At 39.7% G+C, this 23,070-nt stretch overlaps 1 protein-coding gene across 2 annotated transcripts in view; it reads left to right on the forward strand.

The window, feature by feature from the left end:
* Positions 1–23,070, forward strand: part of arhgap36 (Rho GTPase activating protein 36) — a 68,725-nt gene that overhangs the window by 36,224 nt on the left and 9,431 nt on the right. For both annotated transcript variants that reach the window (XM_047599794.1, XM_047599802.1), the window contains exons 2-4: positions 1,958–2,114; positions 10,439–10,507; positions 19,073–19,386. In XM_047599794.1, the coding sequence (XP_047455750.1) occupies positions 1,958–2,114; positions 10,439–10,507; positions 19,073–19,386 (540 nt within the window). The remainder of the gene's footprint in view (positions 1–1,957; positions 2,115–10,438; positions 10,508–19,072; positions 19,387–23,070) is intronic.

The raw sequence follows: 23,070 nt of genomic DNA on the forward strand, positions 1-23,070 counted from the left end.
AATCTTACCACTCTTAAACATTCAGCTAAAGTCTCACAATGACATAGTCATTGTGTCGTGGAGTCCGGTTTGTTTACAACAAAATGTCTGCCATTATGGAAGTGAGCTGTTAAGATTCTGGAATGAACAGCTACTAGTGACTTAGTTATAATGTCACAGACTATCCAATTGTGTGCAGAATTTTTTTTCTCTGTACAACTTCATAATGAAATCCAAATTGCGTGTCTCCAGACTCATAAAGCTGAGCTACACAGCAAAATCAGCATACCCAAATCTACACCATCAGAGTTAATCTCAACACTTTTAAGGTGTCTATATGGGCCCACACCACGGAGTGTTAATTTGACTCTCTTTGAAGTGTTGGTATATACACTCCCAAAATGTTATTATTGACTCCTTTCATAGTTAAAAATTAACACTTCTCAACACTAACCAGTGTTAGTTTCTCCAAACACTAGTGTATAGTGTTAGATATCAACTCATTCATAGTGTCAGTTTTTAATTATTACAGATGTGTAATCCATATTTACACTGTATGATGTATTTTTTTTTCTCCCTGGTTCCAAATTTTGAGTTGACTGCTTGGTCACTGTCTAACTGTTAGATCAACTACTGTTTCTGTCATCAGCTGTAACAACTGAGATAGTATACTTATGTTAACTGTGTAACTGTCCATGAATTAACATTTATTGACTTTATTATGGCTGAACAAATCAAATGTGTTAGCTTGGTATTCCGATATAGCCCTGTATGGGTCATGCGAGATGAACAGTCAATACTAACATCAAACAACATTATAAACAAAACAAATCGCTTTTACTCACCAGACAAAGCTTTCTCATCAGAGAAAGTCAGTCTGTATTTCTCAGGATGACTGACCAGGTGCGGGTATAATAAATCAGCGGGCTGATAAATTAACACCTGAGGTGTCATATCCATGTTTAGAGCTCATTGTAGAAATGAGAGTTAAATGTTTTGAACTGACACAGAGTTAATTTACCAACACTCTATTTTAACATTTGACCACAGAGAGCTATATATAACACATGTAACTCTTGAAATTTTGCCAACACCAGAATTTTATCTCCACAGCATTTGCTGTGTGCAATCATAGTTCATAGAGGTCTGTATACATGACTTTGTAACATCCTGGTGGAGGATAGAAGGTAAAATCTGGATGCAAATCATTCTTCTTGATTAATAAAATGTTCTAATACCTAGTGACTCTTCATGCCCGGTGAATGCTGCCACAAGCTTTCTGTTATTAATTTGGACCCTCCTGAGGCCAAAAATCTTCAAGGTGATTTTCTCAGACTAGACAAAGCTCCTCTAAAGTCATAAAAAAACATGAAATGGGTGGTTACAAGGAAAGTTCATTGCTGGAGTACATTCTTGGAGTTTCCCTTTTAAACTTTTTTGTCTAAAGAGCTAGAGAGAGGGACCTAATTTAACTTTCATTGTTCCACTTCTTGGATGTCAAGGTCAACAGACAAAACATGCATCACAATAGCTGTTTACAAAGAATAGGTAACTATAAAAATACACTAATGAATAAGACGCCAGAACTGCTTCTTACACAAAGTAATAACAAGAAGTGAAACCAATAGGCCTATCTGACTTTGTTATGTCATCTGAGAAAAAGAAGGATATTTTAGTGGTTTTGTGTACCTCTTAGATGAGAGAGATAAAACGATGGGATGGAACCGAGAGGTTGTGAGTGAATGTTAGGATCTAAACTTACTAGGATTTTTCCGTAGGGGTTATTGGCCTTCGAGAACTTGATGGTTGGTTGATAATGTTCACTGATTGCAGCCAATAGAGATTTCCATTCTGTCTTTTGGTTCAATTATCACAGAGGCAAACATTTCTCGATAAAAGAGCAACTGGTGATTGCAATAAATGGCCAGAGCTATCATTCAAGTTCTGGGTAACGTTTAAAATTGTCTCCTGTCGACAGGGGGACCACACGTGGGCGACCATGTTGGGGCAGAGCGTGCGGTTGCAACCTGTTCCCATCCAGAGCTTGTCGGAGTTGGAGCGAGCCAGGTTACAGGAAGTCGCCTTGTACCACTTGGAGGAGCGGGACCTGGACTTCAAGATCAGCATCCCTAGAGGTGGGAGGATGACAGTAATGATGTTTTTTAAAGATTGTAATAGTGATGTACTGCGGATGGCTGGGGCTCAGTGGGTAGAACAGGTTGCCCACAAACCAGAGAGTTAGCAGTATACCCCCCGGTGTCCTTGAGCAAGAGACTGCTCTGTTGATCCGAGTGCTTGGCACTTATGTAGCAAATTTTCCATCTCATCTCATCTCATCTCATCTCATCTCATCTCATCTCATCTCATCTCATCTCATCTCATCTCATCTTATCTCATCTTCTACTACCACTTATCCTCACTAGGGTTGCGGGGTGCTGGAGCCCCCAGCTGTGATGGGGCGAGAGGCAGGGTACACTCTGGACAGGTCACCAGTCTATCACAGGGCTAATACTTAACTCATTCCCACTTTCCTTAATTTAAATGCTCAAACAGGTTTAAAGCAACAGTTACCTTTCTTTTTTAGAAGTGAGACTGGAATGTTACATTTTTGGTTACATTAATGTGACGGTAGTCAAGGGAGCTTAGTAACGTAATGCTGTCAATTACCTTAATATAAATACTGGACACAGGTCACATAGTTTTGACTAAACAGAAAAGGTGCCACTGACTACATGAATTAAAACATAGGGCGTAAATACACTGATGATGTTAAATTCTTGAAGTCTAGGCCTAAAACATGATTGTTCCAAATGGTGGTCAGATAACAAATAATGACTGTGACTTTGTCGTGTCTCTTGATCAGTATAGCCCCTTTACAATGCACTTCCTTGTGTTGGTCATGAGGAGGAGTGAGTCTAGAGGTCAGAAGAGCAAGCTTATGATGACATGATCAGTCTGGCGCCAGTTAAGACCATCTGATCAGGGGAACCACACTCCCTTACAAACGAAGGTTGATCTGCCCTCGAGTAAAGACAACTCAGCAGAGCTCTGTGGGTGAATCTGAGGAATGAGCGTTAAGCAGGAAGACATTCTGGATAAGCCAGTGTGCTCCGTCAACTCTGCCTTTTGGTCAAAGAAAACATTCATGTGTAAGAAATCCAGCTTGTGAGTTATGATAAGAAAGGGCCAAAGGGTGGAATACGATTTGTTTGCTCACCCACATCTCACTTGATATTTCAAACGCCACTGATAGGATTCAGCCATTTTTCAATTTGGTGAGATAATATGAGACTTGTGGTGTTCTTTTCCTTTTTCTGTTTGGAGCTGACAGTCTAAAAAAGGCTCTACCAGCAGCCAGATTACCATGCCGATTATGTTTGCCAGTTGATTGCCAGTTTGTTATGTTGATGGAAGTATTTATTTGACTTCCCAACTCCTAGCATCACCACAAGCTCGTTCTATCTTTAAGCAATATTACCCGAGGGTGTACTTTAATGTCATTTGAGCACAACCGTGAAGCGGTCCGCAAGCATCACCATCTTTTCATAAACTAACTTTTAGTTCAGCAAAAGTAGAAAGAGCCAGCTTTGTGCAAAGCTCACTTGAACACCATATGCCTCTTTACCACTTGCCAGAACCTTTTGGTTCGAGATATTTAGGCAAACATCAGAAACATAATAGTGTTTAAAGGAAATGCATCTAGTTCACTGATTACACATAAACACAAGCCCAGATAAAGGTAACATCACATTTGCATTGGTCTACCACTACAAAGGTTGGCACCATATGTTCCATTTGCCACAAACATCAGAATGAGGAAAAGTTAAGTTGACTTTTTTGAGATGAAATCTGTATATCTAGTGGTACTTGATGTTGCTGTTATATTCTCACACAATCACTCTCAAATTTGCACTGAGTGACTGAGCATCTGTCTCTGTCAGTCTTAAAGGAAATGCATCCGGACCCCTGACTGTACATAAACACAAGCCTAGCTAAGGGTGACAACATATTTCCTTTTGCCAGAACCTTCTAAATAATGCTATGCTTGACTAAAGTTTAGTTTACCTTCGATTAACTTGGATTGGTTACTTGGATTGGTGACACTTGCCATTGCCATTTGATTCTCACACAGTCACTCTCAGATTAGCTTTCATTGAGCTCACTCTAAGCCAACCTTCTCCTAACTACTGTCTTTTGAGAGTTTGATATAATGAAGGCAGCACCAGCATAACAGTAGCAACTGTATTTCTGCTTGGCAAAAGCAAAGAGGCGTAAACTATGCCTGCATACTTTGTGCAAAGCAGACAGCATTATCTCACCATACAGGTATCTCTGCTTCCCAAACAGTTCTGACTTTGAGAAGTGTTTGATTAATTAAACCCAGATTTATCCATCACCTGTTGGGGAGAACATGTTAACTGATTAATTGCTAGTTAGTACGCAATGTGACCTTTGCTTGAAGATTAACCTGTCAAAGACTTATGAATTTTATATTACATCTGCTCGGACCCATTAAACCATTCAGTTTTTTAGGACATGTATTTGTACTTTCTGTTTAAGTTGTGAGATCAACAATACAAGGAGTTATGTAGAAAATAAATAAAGAACAAGGTCACTTTTGTACTCGAACGCCAAGCCCGAACCTTTGATTAATCTCTGATAACACTGGGAAATAGCTCAGTCCTTGTTGTTTACTTGGACAAGCATTCCTCATTGATGCTGGACTACTCCCCACTTTAAAGTATTATTTGTGCGTAAACATTTGATCGATCTGAACTCTAAATTACTAAATCCAGCTGATGAAGTGTGATAGTTTCAGTTTCAATTTACTAATAAACTGTAAATCTTTCACAGACCTCGTGAATGCAGACAGGGAGGTTTTCTCTTGCGTTCACTAAGGTCAGGAGGATCATGGAGGCTGATGCTAAGGAACAATCACAGTTGCTTGTTAAAGCAGTTTGTTTGGATGTAGAAGATCTGTCTGTAGCTGTTTCTCCTAAGAGACCAGTTGGTATGTCAGCTGCTTTTCTCAGACTAAATGCTCTCTCCCATACGTTTGTTCTCTTAAAGGGTTGTTAACCCTTGACCTGCCCAACTTTGGGGCCTAGTGCACTTGGTTTCCAACTGTTGAGATAAAAACTTCTAAAATAGAATACATCACTTCACAAGACTAGCAACAAAAAGCTGAAGTTCGTAATAAATTGGCATGTTTTCTGCTGGAGGAAAGTAGTGATTTATTGGATTTTAGCATTTAGATTTTAAAATAATCTGAGCAAACCTTTTAAATATGTGAAGGTGCACCATGCCAATATCACGCCGGCTGCTCTAAACCTCCTTTTATATATTTGTGAGTAATATCATTAAGGTTTAATATCCAGACATTCGGTTAGGACTTAATTTGGGTGTCTATGCATGTGTAATACAGGGTAAGTACTATTATAGGTCTGTTATGTTGATATTTGATGTTCTTTGATATTTCAAGGAGAAAAAAACAAAAAGCTATCTCAGGATATCCATCCAGGACCTTTTTTAGGGGTTTAAGATACCCTAACACGATTAAAAAAAAATGTGTACGTTTGTCTTGGACTTCTTTTGGTTGTCTACTAAAGTCCAAAATAGTTTGGTATATCTGGGCATAGAGGTCTACAAATACCTACTTATGTTCACAGCGGAAATTCCCAAAAGTGCGAGATATGTCCATTTGTTTTCAGAATGTTACTGTGTCAGAAATGAGAGATGGAAATCATGATTCTGAATGATTCTGGCAACTAGACTGCCTCCTGTTTTTTTTGGCACATGTTTTGTGGAAGTTAAAACGTTGTTATTTTGTGGGGTGTGAGATTATTATTTGTATTTTTATTTATTTATTTTTTGTACGTAAGTGTGTGTCCAGTACTTGCAGTAACTTAAGGCAGATACTACCCAGATTGTACATCATATGTGTTTTTTGTTTTTTCCCCAATGTAACTAGATATTTTTTTCTTGGGGATCTGGGATCTTGTGTAGCAGCTCTTAAGATGAGCATCTTAAGGGAATACTTATAAATTAAAGGCAACATTCCCTTTAGTAATCTGTGGTAGGTTTGTGTGTCTATGTTGTTCTCTCTTTTGACACATCCTGTGAGACTGGACTCTATCCTCATTTCCCTTTTGCCTTTATTATTATTATTTTTTTTTATCTTTAGAGATTAAACTGTGTTCTTTTCCCATCAGGTCAGAGTTTAATTAAACAGTACAATTCATGGAAAATATTAGTGAATCCCTTTACAGTAACTGCTTTGTGACTTTACATGGCACAGAGACATCATGATCTCTGAAGATTTCCTCAACAATACTGTTTGTTTAAACCATGGCAAAACCGACTTCCTGAAGATCACATGTATTCCAAACGAAACCGTCTGGAATTCTGTGATAATCCTAAAATCTCCAACCTTGCATTTTAGGGGTTAGTAAACACAGACTTCACTGAACAAAACAATTCCTAAAACCCTCGTAAATCTAGTCGGACAGGGAGGATGTGCAGCTCGTAAAACAAAGGACTCATTCATTCTCTCCTTGGTTCCAGTAAAAGTGAAGCTTTTGGGTGATGAGCAGCGTGCTAGGACTAATTAAACACAGCATACATATTTTTACAGAAACAAATAAATAGATAAATAATATCAAACACAGGCATATAGACTGTGATTTTCCCAGTCACATTCACACATTCACAGTCACATGTTTATTTGCTGTAAAGGTGGACATTTTAACATGCCGGTCTGTTCACATTTACACATTTGTTAGTTGACTTTGCCAACTCCATAACTAATTGCTAATTTCTGCTTGGGCCTAGCTTTTCAAGTCTAATTGTGCGCTACTGGCATAACACACCTGCATATCGGTGGGCACTCAAGTTGTGTTGTGTGTAATATATGTACTAAATTATGACAAGGCAAGAGACTGGAAAAAAACATATGTCTCTAGTTCAGCTGCAACAACTGATCCTTTTTCATAAATTGTGAATTAAAGTGTAAATTGAGTGTTATCGATCTTATTGACATCTCAAAAAAATCTGTTATTAGTCACAAAAAAATAGCAGCTTGAAGCTCAAAACTGAATGATGTCAAGTTAAATTAGAACTTAGAAATTAGAAACTACCAGATTTATGAAGCACATACTCACCCTAAATGTTACACATCATTAACCCTTAAGGACGATTCATTTAAGGTCAAGGTTACTGACAGATGTTTATTCTGTCCTGTTAAGTTCTAATTCAAACATCAACAGAGGAACAGTCAACTTCTTCTGCCTGGCTCACAGACAAAGATCACTTTGAGTAAGTGTGGGAATATTCCTTCTCCGTTTCTCCCCTGGGGGGAAATCTCTCCAGTCCACCCAGTACATCTGGGTCTCAGCATCACCTCCCGCCACGCTCCCGCCCTCCCTACTTGTCGGCTGTTGCTTTTTCTCCACTGGGTTTCTCCTGCTCTGCTTTATCTCTAATGCCACAAGCTCTCTCTGGTTTGTTTGTGCAGACCTCATTTTTATGTTCATGCTTGTATCCATGTGCACAAGTCTGGGTTTGTTGGTTTCACTGGCAAGGCCCAGTGAATTCTTGCTGAAATGTGTCAGTGGTCATGTGACAAATTTGCTCTTATTTGGTGAGGTTTCATCTTCTTTCTCATGCTCCGGTCTCAGAGTTGCTTCTCTAAGGGATTCCAAACTAACTTTACAGAGCTTTAACTGCTTCCCTCTGTTGTTTTCCATTGTCTCTTTCCATTGCCATGCTTCTCCTGCTCTCTGTAAGCCTGTATTAAACCTTTATTAAACCAGGTGAGCGTTGTTGAGACCTTGAATAACCGGATCACAATATATAGTGGAAGCAAAGAGCTAAACATTAATTCAATTCAATTTTATTAAATTTTATTTATATAGCATCAATAACAATACAAATTGTCTCAAAAACCCTTTTAACAGGAAGAAACCTTGAGCAGAACCCAGCTCACATGGAGGGACCCATCTGCTGAAGGCCAGCCTGGTAGAAACAGAGAAGATAGAGAGAAAACAAGAACAGGAGAAGATAAACAAACTTCTCTAATAGATACATACATCAAGCTGAAGGAAACATGTAGAATTTAACAATACAACATATAGCTGATGATTGATCTTTTGTGACAGTTTGAAACTATAAGAGGATTCATGGGCAGGGTGGTAAATTGTTTATAGCCTAGGCCTATAGCCTATAAGTCCAGCCCTAACTATAAGCTTTGTCAAAAAGGAAAGTCTTAATATCCTGGTCAAATATAACACCAAGGTTTTTCACAGTAGTACTGGAGGCCAAGGTAATGCCATCCAAAGAAACCAGGTGATTAGATAATAAATCTCTGACATGTTTAGGGCCAATACATTAACAAGACTGATTATCTTTTTGAAGTTGTAATGTCCGGGCAAAGACTAAAGTGATAAGCAACATATTTTTTAAATTAAAATGAAATGTTGCTGTGCCAAAATATAGCTGGATATCTTCTTCAAGCATCAGCAAAGATTTTGGATTTACCAGATGATCTTCATTCCAACCTTCACCAATGGTCATTTTGCAGTTTACGGTAGTGACCGAAAGAATGGCATCATGGCTACAAGCATCTGAAATGATTCCTCTGTTGTGCAACTGGGCTCAGACCCAGAGGTCAAGAGGGAACTTGAAGAAGAGCCACTGCTCCTCTGTGTAAAACTACCAGTTGACGTGGTTCAGGCCTCTGGTGAGGACGTCCCCTGTGTACCTCCCTTTGGAAGTTAACTAGCCAGATGGGACAGGACCTCAGGGTAGACCCAGAGTTCCCTGAGGGATTTTATATCTCATCTGGCATAGGAAGGTCTCAGGATCTATCAGGAACACCTGGAATACGTTGTTAGGGAAAAGGATGTTTAGAATTCCTTGCTTAGCCAGTTGCTGCCACGACTCGAATGGATCATCGGATGGATCTTCCTCAAGACTTCATCCGGCCCGTCTATCCAAAGGATTTTTTCTGTTCATTGTGCCAAAAAGTGAAAAGAAAAGAAAAACTAAATAAACTTGTCTGCAGTTGCCCACTTTGATAACATTCTTTAACCTTAAACCTCAAATGAGAACCCGTGTGGATGTGGATGTGAATTTTGTCTTGACCTCTGTACATCCAATGGTCCCTGAAGGCTTCTTGGTCCCCTCGGAAAGTATGTGTGGTGGAAACGTGGCAAACAAAAACAACCATCAGCATGGCAGTGAAAACCCTTCATAGTGGAGGAATAGAGATGATTTAACTAAAAAACAAAACAAACAAAAAACAAATACAGCATTTTTATGACACTATTTGAACACTTGAATATATTTGTACTTCTATATTAGACTTTCATTAAAACAAATATATTGTCCTTTTGTTTCTACCTCTACCTCGTCTCTAGCCTAACCCTAAGAGTAAGATGGAAAGCTTTGGAATCCAATGAAGACTGTCACCAGAGTTGCACTGTAACCAGTAACAAACAGTAAATCAAAGATTACAGAGTCTTTGATGGGTGGAGGCTGTGGTTGTTTGTTCATGTTCGTCTTGGTCTGTCACACTAGGTCTCAGTTAGTGTGTGATATGTAATCATACACAGAGGTCTCACATGTGCACACACTCACCAGCAGGAGTTGAGCCTTAGCTGGAGGTGGCGTGTGTGCAGAGGGAGGGGCTGTGCTCTTTGGAAATAAACTTTAATTTCCTGCAGTCATGGGAATTTGACCCCGTTATCCCAACAGCACACACTTCCACATACACTGTGTCTCCTACTTCTTCTTCTTTCCCCCTGTCATTTTCATTTTCTTCAGATTTTTCTGGGATCAAGAGGAAAAAAAAGAAATATGTACACTTTAGAAACTTTGTAGGTAACTCCTGTCATTCCTAGGGAAAAGGCCCAACCTTGAATTAGTGAGTTCTAAGCACCAGCTTTACTAACACAAACAATGGCTTCTTCCACATAAACCCTGTCAGTGGGGGAGAGGATGTAGAGCTTGTAAAACTAAATGCACATACTGAAAAACAGACACACAAGACATGCTTATTTACAAGCTTATTAGCCAGTAGCATGTGGATGTGAAAATATCCTGTTTTTGGCAAAAAAAAAAAGCAAAAATGTACACGTCTTCTTACCTTTTCTTACATATTTCCCTTTTGTCTTCATTAACTGCTTTTTATAAAAATAACGAGGTCTGTTGAAACTGTCCACTCTATTCTGTATGAGCACAAGGTAATGAGTGAAAGGGAAATTGAGGGCCGTTTGAGTTGACAGGGGCTGGATGTGAAAGGAATGAGACACGGTTGTTTAGGGATAGTTAAATGTTAGTGACCATCTCAATAATACAGGTCACAAATACAAAAAACGTTATATTTTAGGCTAAACCGCACACATACTTGAGCATCATTCACACCATATTCATTGTGACTTTTCTTCTATTTTTCCTACAGAAATACGCAAACGGAGAAAGTCTCTGCGCAGGAAGTTTGACTCCTTTTCAAAGGAAAAGAAAGAGCGAGGTGAGTTCACGAAGCACACCAGCACAGAAGTGGTCAAACTTAATACCATCTACGGCCGCAGTTTGTCTCCTGTGGTTATCTGTGTATTACCCTGCAGACTACAACACTGTAAATGTTATTAGTGAACACAATGTCCCTTCTGTCCTTTTAAAGCATCACCACTGCTGACGTCCAATGGCCTTCACCACCGCTAGCCGCTAACACTCTCACATACTTGAAATGCTGTGTTTTGCAAAGCCCAAGTGGCTGAGGGCTGCCGACTGAATCATCGTAGAGACTTCGCTGCGTCAAGCTTGCGTTTCATTGTCACTGCTGAAGAGCGAATAAACAAAAAAGCCTGCCAGGCTCTTAAAGGTCACCCATTATCACATCAGAACACTGGTTACTGGAAGCAAGCAGTGAAAGTAAGCAGCTCTGGATTGGCATGATAGTCTTGATTACCTCAAGATTACTGGGAGGGTTTTCTTAGATCTGCATCTTAACTGACAGCTTAAAGTCATGTGTTGATGAGCTAAATTCCCACCAACCAAATAAAGTGGGCAACTGGTTTGTTTATCTTCAGAGCCATGGAGTCCATAAGGGCCTCAAGTAACTGTAAGATTGTAAAAGTGTCTTCTTTATGTTACTGAACATAGTCATGACAGTCTGAATGATTCTGAACTGATTCCATGTAGCCTCTCAATTCACCAGATAAGAGCCAAGCAAGGTGGCTGGGTAGGGTTGAGTTTTTCAGGGATAAATGCGGGCTCCAGTAGAGTACATGGGCAGTTTGTTTGGAGACAGCAGCTGTGCATACCAATGCAAAAACCACGTATCTGCAACAGGCTGAAATCAGATTTGTGTGTAAACGTTGGCAATTGACGTGGCAGTTCATAAATCTCACCCAGTACGAAGGACATTCACACATTTGTCTGTTAAGCCTTTAAATCTTCAGAGGCACTGTTTTATGTTTTAAACCCTCCCCTCCCGTCTTGTTTTCTTCTGTTTTCCTTCCACGCTGCCATCTGACCAACAAGTTGTGAGGAATTGTAAACACAGACTGTTTGCACTTATCAGTATTTTTTTTCTTTCGCCTGTTTAATTTCAACTGCCTGCCTCGAATATATATATATATATTTTTTTTTTTTTTTTACCTCCATCATCTTCTTCTTGCCTCTGCTGTAAGCCCTGTGGCCAATCATCTGCCAGTGTGACCCTAACCTCACATAAAGAGATGTTCTCTATTCTCAGCCATGCAGGATACCAGCCAAAACACACTCTTAAATCCTGCCTCCAACCACACACACACACACACACACACACACACACACACACACACACACACACACACAGACTTAGCTGCTAATCAAAACAAAGAACATTGGGACCTGGCAGTGCTCCTCCTGCCTCTGTTGCTCTACTACTGAGGGAATGGCTGTGTTCAGACCCTACATCAACTTCCGTCCAGGAGATCGGAGTCCGATTGCAAGTGCAAGCTTGAAGTGCAGGCGTGATCCCCGGGGTGCATTGAGATCACATTTGGAGGTGGTCTGGGACGCATTTGCCCTCTTCCTTTGAAGAAAAATTAGAGATGCACTGCCTCAATAATCACCAAATAACTTCCAAAGTCATGATGCACACAGAGAAAAGAGCACTGTTCTTGGTTCTGAAACAGCAGTAAGTGTCAATCCATCCATCCATGACAGCAGCTGTCAAAATATGATACTGCAAACCAAAAGGATGAGATTTTTTTTTATGTACATACAAAGCACAAAACTGATATTGGATCTAACAACCTGGCTGGAGATACATTTTAACCAAGTGTGAACACAAGTACTAAAAAGTGGCCTGGATTGCCCAGCTTGGATGTTAATGCAGCGTCTGAATGGGGCCTCTGTGACCCTAAGAAGTCGACAGGTAGCAGATTACATGAAACGGGATTATGCATCTGTAACTGTAATCTGCTTCAAAGGCAAACTGTGATACGGTTTAACAGGTCATCATTATCTAATTTGCACATGTTTGCATAATAGCTGTTAGCAGTAGGGTTTACACAGAGGACAGCCCCAGTTAAATAAAGTCTAACGCCCCGGAGGACCAATATTGTCGTCCAGCTGCTGGTCTGCTAAAAGATAAATAGACAGTATCTAAATATACCTCCCTCACTCTCCCAGTAATCTCTGCCGAGAACTTGAGATGGAAAGCAAGTGAAATTCCTGAACAATGAGCCTTTCACACACAGTTGTCTTCCTGTCTGAGTTTTAGTGTTTGTTTACCGTCAATTCAGGACTCGACCAGAGAGACTCGTCAGCCAGAGTGTCCGTAAAATGAATGAGTGTTGCCAGGTACCTCTGAGAAAAACCGTACCGTAGTTATGAAAATATGAGGTTTTACAGATGTTTGGATGCAGGGGCAAGATTTTGTTGAAAGTGTATAAAAGTTGTATTTAATACTTTTTTCTCTCTACATTTTATGTAATAATTTCATTATAAAAAATACGGATGTCATGACATTTTTAAATGGATCCAATTGGACTAGATGTGTCAAGTAGGCTTAAAGGTCACATCCAAACAACAACAACAAACACTGAACCCTGCGTTTTAAAGAAGAAAAAGTTTCCTGGAGACAGCATCAGAGAGAAAAGTATTCCAGAGAGGGTTAGGGAGTTTATGACGCTGGATGACCGGAACATTTCTGGGGTAGAGTACACAGGTTCTCTGGAGCCAGGGTATGAGCTAACCTCTCTAAACTTCAGCTGAAATATTTATTGGACTTAATACAGACACACCATACTACGAGAATAAAAAGAAGATAAGAAAATCTTTTATGAGTCTCATTTTTTGCCACTTATTCAGTATTAAATGATCAGGATCTTCTTTCAAAAAGCAGCAAATTTGTACTGCTCAGAAGCTGTAATCAGGGGTTATCTAGGACGGCTGATTGAAAAACCAAAAAGTTTCAATTACAAAACTCCTTAAAACAGCCACCAAGGGTATTTAGTATGTAATTGTGGAATAGAAATTCAATCAAAGATTTATTTAAAAGCTGAAAACCTGAAGTTTTATGTCCTCACTTACAGCATCTCACACCTAAAAGTCCCAGTAGCTTGACTGTTTGTGCTGATACATCTCGATCTTTAACCGCTTCCTTTAAACAAACACATGAGTACTGTGGAACTTCGCACTGAATGACGGCAAATGTCCGGAGGAAGCAGCGTGAAGTGGTCAGCTTGGCCGTTCACTGCCAACAGACGTCAGGGCTGAGGAATAAGCCTGAAGCTTACTGATCAAACAGGCCATTAAGTGCAGTACGTAAGTCGCTTTAATAGACGACATCTATTCAATGTATCCAGCTTTTTGTTGTTGGCGGGGAATCTTGTGTTTCTTTGATTCCAAAAAAGCGTTGAATAAGGTCAGCTGGACTTGTAGAATTTCTTGAAAACGTTTCGCCACTCATCCGAGTAGCTTCTTCAGTTCTGATGAACTAGTGGGAAATTGAGGTTTAAATAGGAAAAAACTCTGTGGGTAGCACCCACCAGAAACTTGCTTGACCAGAAGACTGGGGTCACTAATTACCATAATGGCTGATACTTACCTGTCCTTGAAAGGGGGGAAACTGTGTGCCTAGGCTAACTTACCCTATGAATAGAGCTCTAACGAGGCTATTGTCCATGGGAACCTGGAGGCTCAGTGTGTGAATGTTGTTGAAACTTCTTGGGGACAGAAGTCAAAACTGAAAACTGAATTATAAATTATAAATTATAAATTATAAATAGTTGGTAAATGAAATCTCAGTCCACCTCCTCTGTTTAGAGAAGGTTTCTCCATTTTGACATAGATGGCTTCCTTAACTCTAACTCCTTAACTAATGAGTTAAGGAAGCCATCTATGTCAAAATGGAGAAACCTTCTCTAAACAGAGGAGGTGGACTGAGATTTCATTTACCAACTATTTATAATTCAGTTTTGACTTCTGTCCCCAAGAAGTTTCAACAACATTCACACACTGAGCCTCCAGGTTCCCATGGACAATAGCCTCGTTAGAGCTCTATTCATAGGGTAAGTTAGCCTAGGCACACAGTTTCCCCCCATTCAAGGACAGGTAAGTATCAGCCATTATGGTAATTAGTGACCCCAGTCTTCTGGTCAAGCAAGTTTCTGGTGGGTGCTACCCACAGAGTTTTTTCCTATTTAAACCTCAATTTCCCACTAGTTCATCAGAACTGAAGAAGCTACTCGGATGAGTGGCGAAACGTTTTCAAGAAATTCTACAAGTCCAGCTGACCTTATTCAACGCTTTTTTGGATTACCATGACCTGGATGACTGAGAACCTTCACAGACGTTTCTTTGATTGGAACATCTTGAGCTGCAGGTATAAGGATTGCTGTTACCAAAAATACGCTCTGAAAATACGATGGGGGAAGGCAAACATGGTAATAAGAGGTAAATGTGGTCATTACAGCTATTGATTTACTTAAAGAGAAATTCCTGGAGAGCTGCACCGAAAGCAAACAAGTTGTTACTGTTATACTAAATATGGAAGCAATTACAACACGAGGCAAATTCATCTAATTCACTTATTATGTTTATATAGTAAATGGTCTATAGTGCTCTTCTAACCTTAGCGCTAGTCAATGTTTTTTCTAATTCAATCACTAGTGGTGAATTAGCTGCCAAGCAAGCTGCTTGTATTTCCATTTGGAGCAACGTGTGGTTCAGTGCAGGGGTACCAAACACAGAGTCCAATCTGGCTGCGGGACAAATTTACCAAAATTACATGGAACTGCAATTTTTCAGGAAAAAATAGTGTCCAAGTGTTTTCATTCAAACAATCATGTGCGTGTTCACAATTCTCTGAGTAAGAGCTGTTGAATTTGGATGCAACCCATTGGTGATGACAAATTCAACTCTGAATTACTTCTGCTTTCACAGGAATCAGGAATCACTATCAGCCATTCATATTTAGAACAAACCACTGGATGTACTGACAGCTATCGCTGGATTATATCACTACTGAGACAATCTTAAAAACCAGATAATTCTCAGGAGAAGGCATTCATATATTATTTTTTAGGTGGATAACAGTACGGAAGTGGCTAACAGCTAACGCTAGCTGGCAGATCACCAACAAGGCATCTGTTAAAGGAGCTTATATGTGAGCCTGGCACCTCATGAAGGAACACGTGGAGGGAGAAGGCTGGTCAGCTCAGCCTCTAGTCAAATACCACAGATAACACCAGGAAAGGGCTGTGAAGCTGAGTTACCACTCAAAACACAGATAGGGGTTGTAGTCCCTCAGAAATCCAAGAGGTTTCAGTACGAGAGATGTTTTGCAGCAGTAAAAGCCTGAACTGAGAAACTTCCAAATCTTGAATTTCAAGTCAAGTTATTCAAATGAACCTAGTTATAAATATGGAGGAAGGATTTGAAATATTCCTCAAATTGTCCAGGGCAACCTTGACCTTATTTTGGGGATGTGCTCGGCTACAAACTCTGGTCTCATTCATAACATCTGTGTATGATGACCCAAACAACCTGAGAGTTACTGTATGTCAAGCTGAGTCCAGTATCCTGTATCTTTAAGGCTTCACAGGGCATCCTGCCAGCCTGCTTTGGTTGTTTGACCTGCTTCAGACACTTCTCGTCGGGTGTGTCGTCCACGTGTTTTCATTCAAACAATCTTGTGCGTGTTCACGATTCTGTGAGTGTGAGCTCTTAAGTTTAGATGCAACCCAAATTTATCTACCCAACGTTTTCCTGTTTCACGCATGTGGGCGACACATGCAGAGTGAGCGGAAGGCCACTAGTGGGTTCCGCTGCGCAGTTGTTCGTGCATGTGTATTTTAGGGGTTGTAGAGTGCAGGCGCCACTCTTAAAGGATATATCCATCGTGAACAGATCATCCTTCAACTCCACAAACAGAGTTCAAGACCACAATTTCCCTGTAGGCACCTCGTGGTGGAAGTCATTTCAGAAGATGTATTTTGGAGTTAACATCTGACCTCCATGAGGAAACAATCACATCTTTGGGTGGGATTTTTCCATGATGTCATGTAGGAAATGCAAACAACGTGCAAAACGTATGCCAGCACTTTGAAATTATTGTGACCAGTTTCTGTTAAGGGCATCTTTTTTCTTTATGATGCAGCATTTTTTATTTGTTATTTTCCCTACTTTTAAAAAGGACGTAAAATAACAGTTATTGTTGGAGGAATTTTAAGAGTCATTAAATGTTTCTTTGCTTTAATCTGAATGTAAATTTAAACATGTCTCCCTTGTCTCGGTCTAAAACTAAAAGACACGCGGTCTTTCTGTTTTGTAGATTGTAACTAAATGTCCATACACAACATAACTTCACTATCAAGTATCAGTGGTAAGAGCAGTAATGATGGTAAATACTGTATGGGCAGTGCTCATTCTTGAACAAATAACTTTTTTAATGACTAAATATACACTGCTTCACTCCCTCATCACTCCCACCAATGGAAACTGAATAAGGCAAACCTCTGCTCATGCTAGACCTCTGTTGAGTAGGAGGCCTTGAATGTGACCCAGGCATCACTGTTTGTGTCTGAAAGGAATGAGGTCAAATGCATCCCAGACCGCCAGATATGTTAAATGCGTCCTGGGTGTGATCACACCTGTTCTTTAAGCTGGACACTTGTGATCTGAATCCCCGCGACGAATGTTGTCGCAAGTTCTGAACGGTGCCAATGTTCAAACTTTTCTTTAATATACCCTGGATCTCTCTGATTTACTGCAACTACATATGACTTCTATTCACTCAGGTCCACAGACAACAAGTCTGAAATAGCTGAAGTCACTTTTAACCCTTTTTTATCCTCTAGCATTTAATTCATATTTTTTTTTAAAATATTTTTATTGTATGTTTTAAATTACTATTTTAAATGTCTTTCTCTTATTTTCCTTTGTGTTTGCTCAGTTCATCAACTTCTGATGATTTTAAATGTACCTCATGAATGAAACTGACTTCTCTGTTCTCTTAAATTGACTTGCAGCTTTGTCACTCTTTAATCCGCGCCATTGTTATGTTACTGTGCACTGTGTGCACCTCCCCTAACCGGATATTTGACTCGGTGCTGTGCCAGATCAAGGCGCATGCTGGGGCGTCATGTAATGTAGCAGAGTGGAGGATTTGCAGGTTCTGCACCTGTGACCTGAGTTACGTTGCGTTTACCTGCGGCCTTTATCAGTGGCACTGCAGTAAGCCTGTATCAGTCTGAGTATGTTGTCTGGTTTGTGACTGTGGCTGCTCTAACAGGATTGTCTGCTTAGCCGTTCATTCTGTCTATTCTTATACCGTTTGTCTACTTGAACTCCACTCCCTTGGAGCTGAGTGATGATGGCCTTCACAAGTTCATTTCATCATCACATATAAACAGGTGTAGGACTTAACTCCATTATCTTTCAAAATCAAAAAGAGAGTCAACTAAAGAATATTACTCTGGTGATCGAGTGGAGCAATTAGAAAATACAGAAACAAAAAAAAAAAGGAAACAATTTAAGGGATCAAAATACAAAAAGTATAGGTACAATTTTATTAAAATAAATAAATAAAAAATGTAAGTAATGAAGATAACATCCATGAAAATAAACTTAAAGATTTAAGTTGAGATAATATAAATAAAATACAAAAATTATAAAATTACCATTTAAACAAATGGGAATATAAACATAAAATATATATAAACATTAAAAATGAAAATGTGAGGGAATGAAAATTCAATTAAATAAATGTTGAAAAAGAAATTTAAAACACAATTAAAGAATAAAATAAACAAACAACAACTAGAGAATAGAAACACTGTTAATAAAAGATAAATCGTGTCAAAAATATAGTTGTTTGATAGCTGATCAGCAGCGCCTATCAGTGCCGTAAGTACAAACAAGTACAGTACAAGTGCAAAACCCACAACATCAAAAACTTTTGTATTTCCACTTTGGCCATTATTGCTCCGTCTTCACCCTGTGTGTCGCCTGGAAGATGAAAGTGAATCATCTTCCTGTTTGGAGTTTAAGATGGTATCAGCAGGGAGGAATGTGTTCTCTAAATAAAATAAGACTTACTCTGGGCGGTCATATACTGCCTTACAACAACAGAGTTCTGAGGAAAATTAATTGATGACGACTAGTGTTGCTGTAGCTTATGGCTAAAATATAGGAAGCAATAGCGAGAAATATGTATAAGTCCCCATAAGGATCTTTGATAACATGAAGTTAAAGTTGCATTAACACGTTTTCTTTTATTTTTGCCACTTTTGATAAATTTAACAAGCTGCTAATATCAGCAAACAGACGCGGAGAGCTTTAAATCACTTTCTGTACCAATTACATGCAGGGCTGGTCAGAAACCTAGTCCTCCAACCTATCAGGGCTATTTTGTTTAAACAAATTCATCTCCATGGTGCTCAGTTGACTTGTATGACTATGTCGCTGTTCTGTCCATCACTACATAAAGCCCACTGAAATGATACAATTGGCCCAACAGGTCTTTGCAGGAGCTTAAGTTCGGGCTGGTTTCTAGACTAAGTGCTAACAAGAAAATTCTTCTGTACTCCTTCCTCAGAATCAGCTCCCAAGGCATTTGGCATCCCGCTCTCCCAGGTCATCGCCAACGACCGAGCCTACAAGATCCGGCAGGACGCCCTGAAGGAGAGCAGGCGCGACTGTCTGGACCTGGAAGCCAGCGTTCTGCGCTTCAGGGCCGAGAAGCGCCAATTCTTCAATGGGAACAAGCCCCTGGTCAGCTCCTCGTCGCTCACGGGTGGAGGCCCCAGTTCACCATCCGCAAATTCTGTGGCACCGGCACCGGTTTCTGGCGCCCACGGCAAACCACTGTCGCCCACATTTCTGGATAACACCGGAAGAGGACAGAGGAGGGTGAGAAAGCTTTCTACTGACTGCAACTCTTCATGATCTTTTACTGTCACCTTGTCAAACTAAATTTAATATTTCATTTCAATCTAAATTACAAACAAATTAGAAACAGATGGAGTAAAAAATATAGAAATGCTTGTCAGTTACAATTAAAAAAGTCAGTGCAATAGAAGTAACAGGTGTTTCTGACTTGTAAATCAGGGAAATCTGACCTTTAACCATTTAAGACCTAAACATCTGCCCACGGATAACAAAAAACAACAGATTTTTTATAATCCTGATTTATCCTGATACCTGATTAAACTTAATTAACGTAACTCACTGGGAAGTTGCACTTTTTGAAAACAAAAAGAACTGCCATTACGGTAATGATGACACAATGCTAATGTTGGCTGCAGGTTGGGGAGCCCCAGGAAGAGGGCGTTGTTAGTTAGTTATAGATGTCACTTTGAGATGTCCCGAAGGTCTTCCAGACAAAAGCACAACTTCCCAGTGTTCAGCCACACTTTGAATTTTGTCAGTAGCGTAAACGATTGTGAGGTTTGGTAATTCTAATACCGCAAGCCTTTAGAACACGTTCAGTTCGGAAGGGTTAACATTCAGTTTTACTTCTCACTCCAAGTGCGACACTTAAGTTTTAAATATCTTAAATGCTTTTCCCAAAATTACACATTCAGTATTTATTTGTTTGTTGGCGCGTGTGGACAGATTTGAATTATGATATCAGTAACACCAAGGGAATAGTATTTGTTCTCTGCGGTGCAGCTAGCTAATCTCTGACGACATCAAGCTGTGAACACTTTCCCAGCAAATACATTTACTTGTTTCCACAGTCTTGTGTTTGGGGGGGGGTCTGTGTCTGTTGACTTTTCCAACTTTTTCCTTGTTTGTCTATGTCTGTGAACCGTCTCTTAAACACTGCGATTGTACTCACGCTGATCTAAAACCAGTGATTATGCAAAGCTTGTAATGAGTATCATTACAGCCACAGAGAACAGTAATCGAACTAGAACTGGCTATCCAGCATGTTTCATAACAGTGTTTGAGGTAAACACACAGTCCTGCTCGATTGGAAACATTTAATAATAATAACACTTTTATTTGAGTCTTTGATTGATGATTATATTCCTTATTTATTAGATATAAGTATAGTTCACCCACAAATGGCCCAAAACACCTTGTGTAGGTCTGCAAATCTAAAGAAAATCCACACATGTTCAACTTTTTCTTTCCTGACACTAATGAAAACATAAATTCCATCTCCTGAATTACGGTTTATAGGAATTGTACTACTCGTCATGTCTTAACACAGTCCGTGTGCATCCAGATGTGTGTAATGACCCACATTGTGTAATAAGGTTTGGTTCAGCAGCTTCATAAATCTTTAGTTGACATATTGTAAGCATTCATCAAGGCCAGTAACAATAGTTTAGCTGATGGTTTCAACTTTTGTAGCTCCAAAATTAGTTTTGTGATTGTGTATTACGTAATATTGAGCAGTAAATGAGCCCAAAACTTGAATAAATATACTATTAAATTATATATTTAGTTAAATTTAAATGAGTAAACACAAACGCACATAAAACTTCTCCTTTAATTGTTTCTCCTGTGAATTCTTTGAATCCTGGCTCTGTCCATTCTCTTATAAATTACTGATCCCCAATGTATTATGTACTCTTGTTTACACAAGTCATGTTTATATGCAGATGATGCAGATTAATCTGTCTGCTTGCTTCTGCTTCTCCTCCTCTCCTTCATTCTCTTCTGTTGCATCCCCCTGTTTTTCCTGTCTCTACCCCACCGGGCCTTAAGCAGACAGTTTGTCCAGAATGAGCTGCCAAGATTACTTCTTGATTTTCTTCTGTCTCAGACTTCTGCCTCACCACCATCATTTTGTGCTCTTTCAGATTCTGTTTTCTGGAGAGCATCTTAAAACAATTAGAATGTTGATGTAAACAACAGTAAAGTTGCCGCTGTATCAGAATGTCATGGTGGAGAAGGAATTCAGCTTTTAAGCAAAGCTTTCAATTCACCAGTCGATCTTTGATTCAACCTTCACCTGTGGTCATAAACTTTGGGTAGCGCCCAGAAAGATGGTATCGCAGATACAAGCACCTGAAGTAAGTTCCTCTGTAGCTTGGGTTGGCCTCAGTCTTTTGAGACAGGGCAAGAAGCTCAGAGTTGCTGCTTCTATGCATCGAAAGAGAGGTAGTTGAGATGGTCCTGGCATCTGGTGAGGATGCCTCTTAGGCACTTTTCTTTGGAGGTTTACCGAAAATGTCCAGCTTAGATGAGACCCCAGGGCAGACCCAGAACTCACTGGTGGGATTATTTATCTCATCTGGCCTGGGAATGCCTTGGGAGAGGCGAGCTGGAGTACACTGATCTAGAGAGAAGCATCTGGAATTCCTTGCTTAGCCTCATGTCTGTTCCCAACCTCGGACAAGCGGAAGACAACAGATGGCTTTTCATTAGCAGGAGAACAGATGTAGCTGTTTGGTAAAAAAGATGGGAAGAAGGGCAAAGATTTTCTAACTGCCCCGAATTGGTTGGAACTCTGACTCAGTCTCTTATAAATATCTGGACAGCGGGTGCTCAGTGTTTACATCATAAGGTCAAGGAGCAGCAGCTCTGTGTTGTCGTCACTGTGTGCTGTCCTGTGCAGCGACAGATAACATACACAGAAGGAGTAAAGGTTAAAAGTAATGGCTAAAACAAAATGAATGGTGGAACTGCTGAAAGGGCGTTCTGAATTACAGTGTAAATGTTTTTTCTTCCTTAAAATTCAGAGTTGATGTAGCAATGCAGGCTAAACCTCCCTACTGGGACTTTGTATCAAGCGTCTTCCCAGACTTGAGGCTTGTATGCGATCAGTCTTTGTTTCTGTCAAAAACAATACATGAATTACGGTTGCACCTGATGATTATTTAGTGACTTAAAATGAACATTCGGCCAAGTATAAGCCAGAACAGCATCAAAACCACCCCTTAAAATCTACTTACACCTACAGAGAGGTCTTGTTTTCTAGTCCACAACATAAATAAATTGTTTTGGCACCATTTCTGGCCAAAAAAAATAAAATAAATAAAATTAAAAAAAATAGTTTGAAACGAAGGTATAGTACTGTTAAGCAAAACTTTAACTAGTGGATCTCTGGTTGAATTGAATTGAACTGATTTGTTTTTGCTTTGCACGAGGACGCGTCAGGTTTCACTAATAAATTATTCACACCAGTACAAATTGTTTGTGCCTTTACACATCAGCACATCTCACACTTTTCAGACGGAATAAACCTGCTCACATCAGAGTTTTTATTTTCTAGCTGGAGTGTGCTGCTGTGGGAGATTCCTCTAGCATTCCTGATGTTCCTCCACTAGAAAAAAATTCCAAGTCATCAAGTGATTTATAGTCCAGTGGCAATTGTTTTTTGAGCTCCTCTGATACATTTCAGATGGTAATGTCAAGAAGTGATGAAAGTCCAGCTGACCTGCTTCTCCTGCCATTCATCTTAAAATATACCTTTAATTCTCAGCCATCAGATTCCCTTTGAATTCTTCTTGCCTTCCCATCCTTCATTCTTGAACTTATTATCTGCCTTTGTCACCTCATCTATTTGTTACTTCATGTAAGTTTTATAATCTCTCTAAAGCGTCTTGAAGTTTCTCTCTGCTTCACAGGCGTTGTAGC

This window comes from Mugil cephalus, chromosome 1 (genome assembly GCF_022458985.1).
Source record: "Mugil cephalus isolate CIBA_MC_2020 chromosome 1, CIBA_Mcephalus_1.1, whole genome shotgun sequence".
Classification (NCBI taxonomy): domain Eukaryota; kingdom Metazoa; phylum Chordata; class Actinopteri; order Mugiliformes; family Mugilidae; genus Mugil; species Mugil cephalus.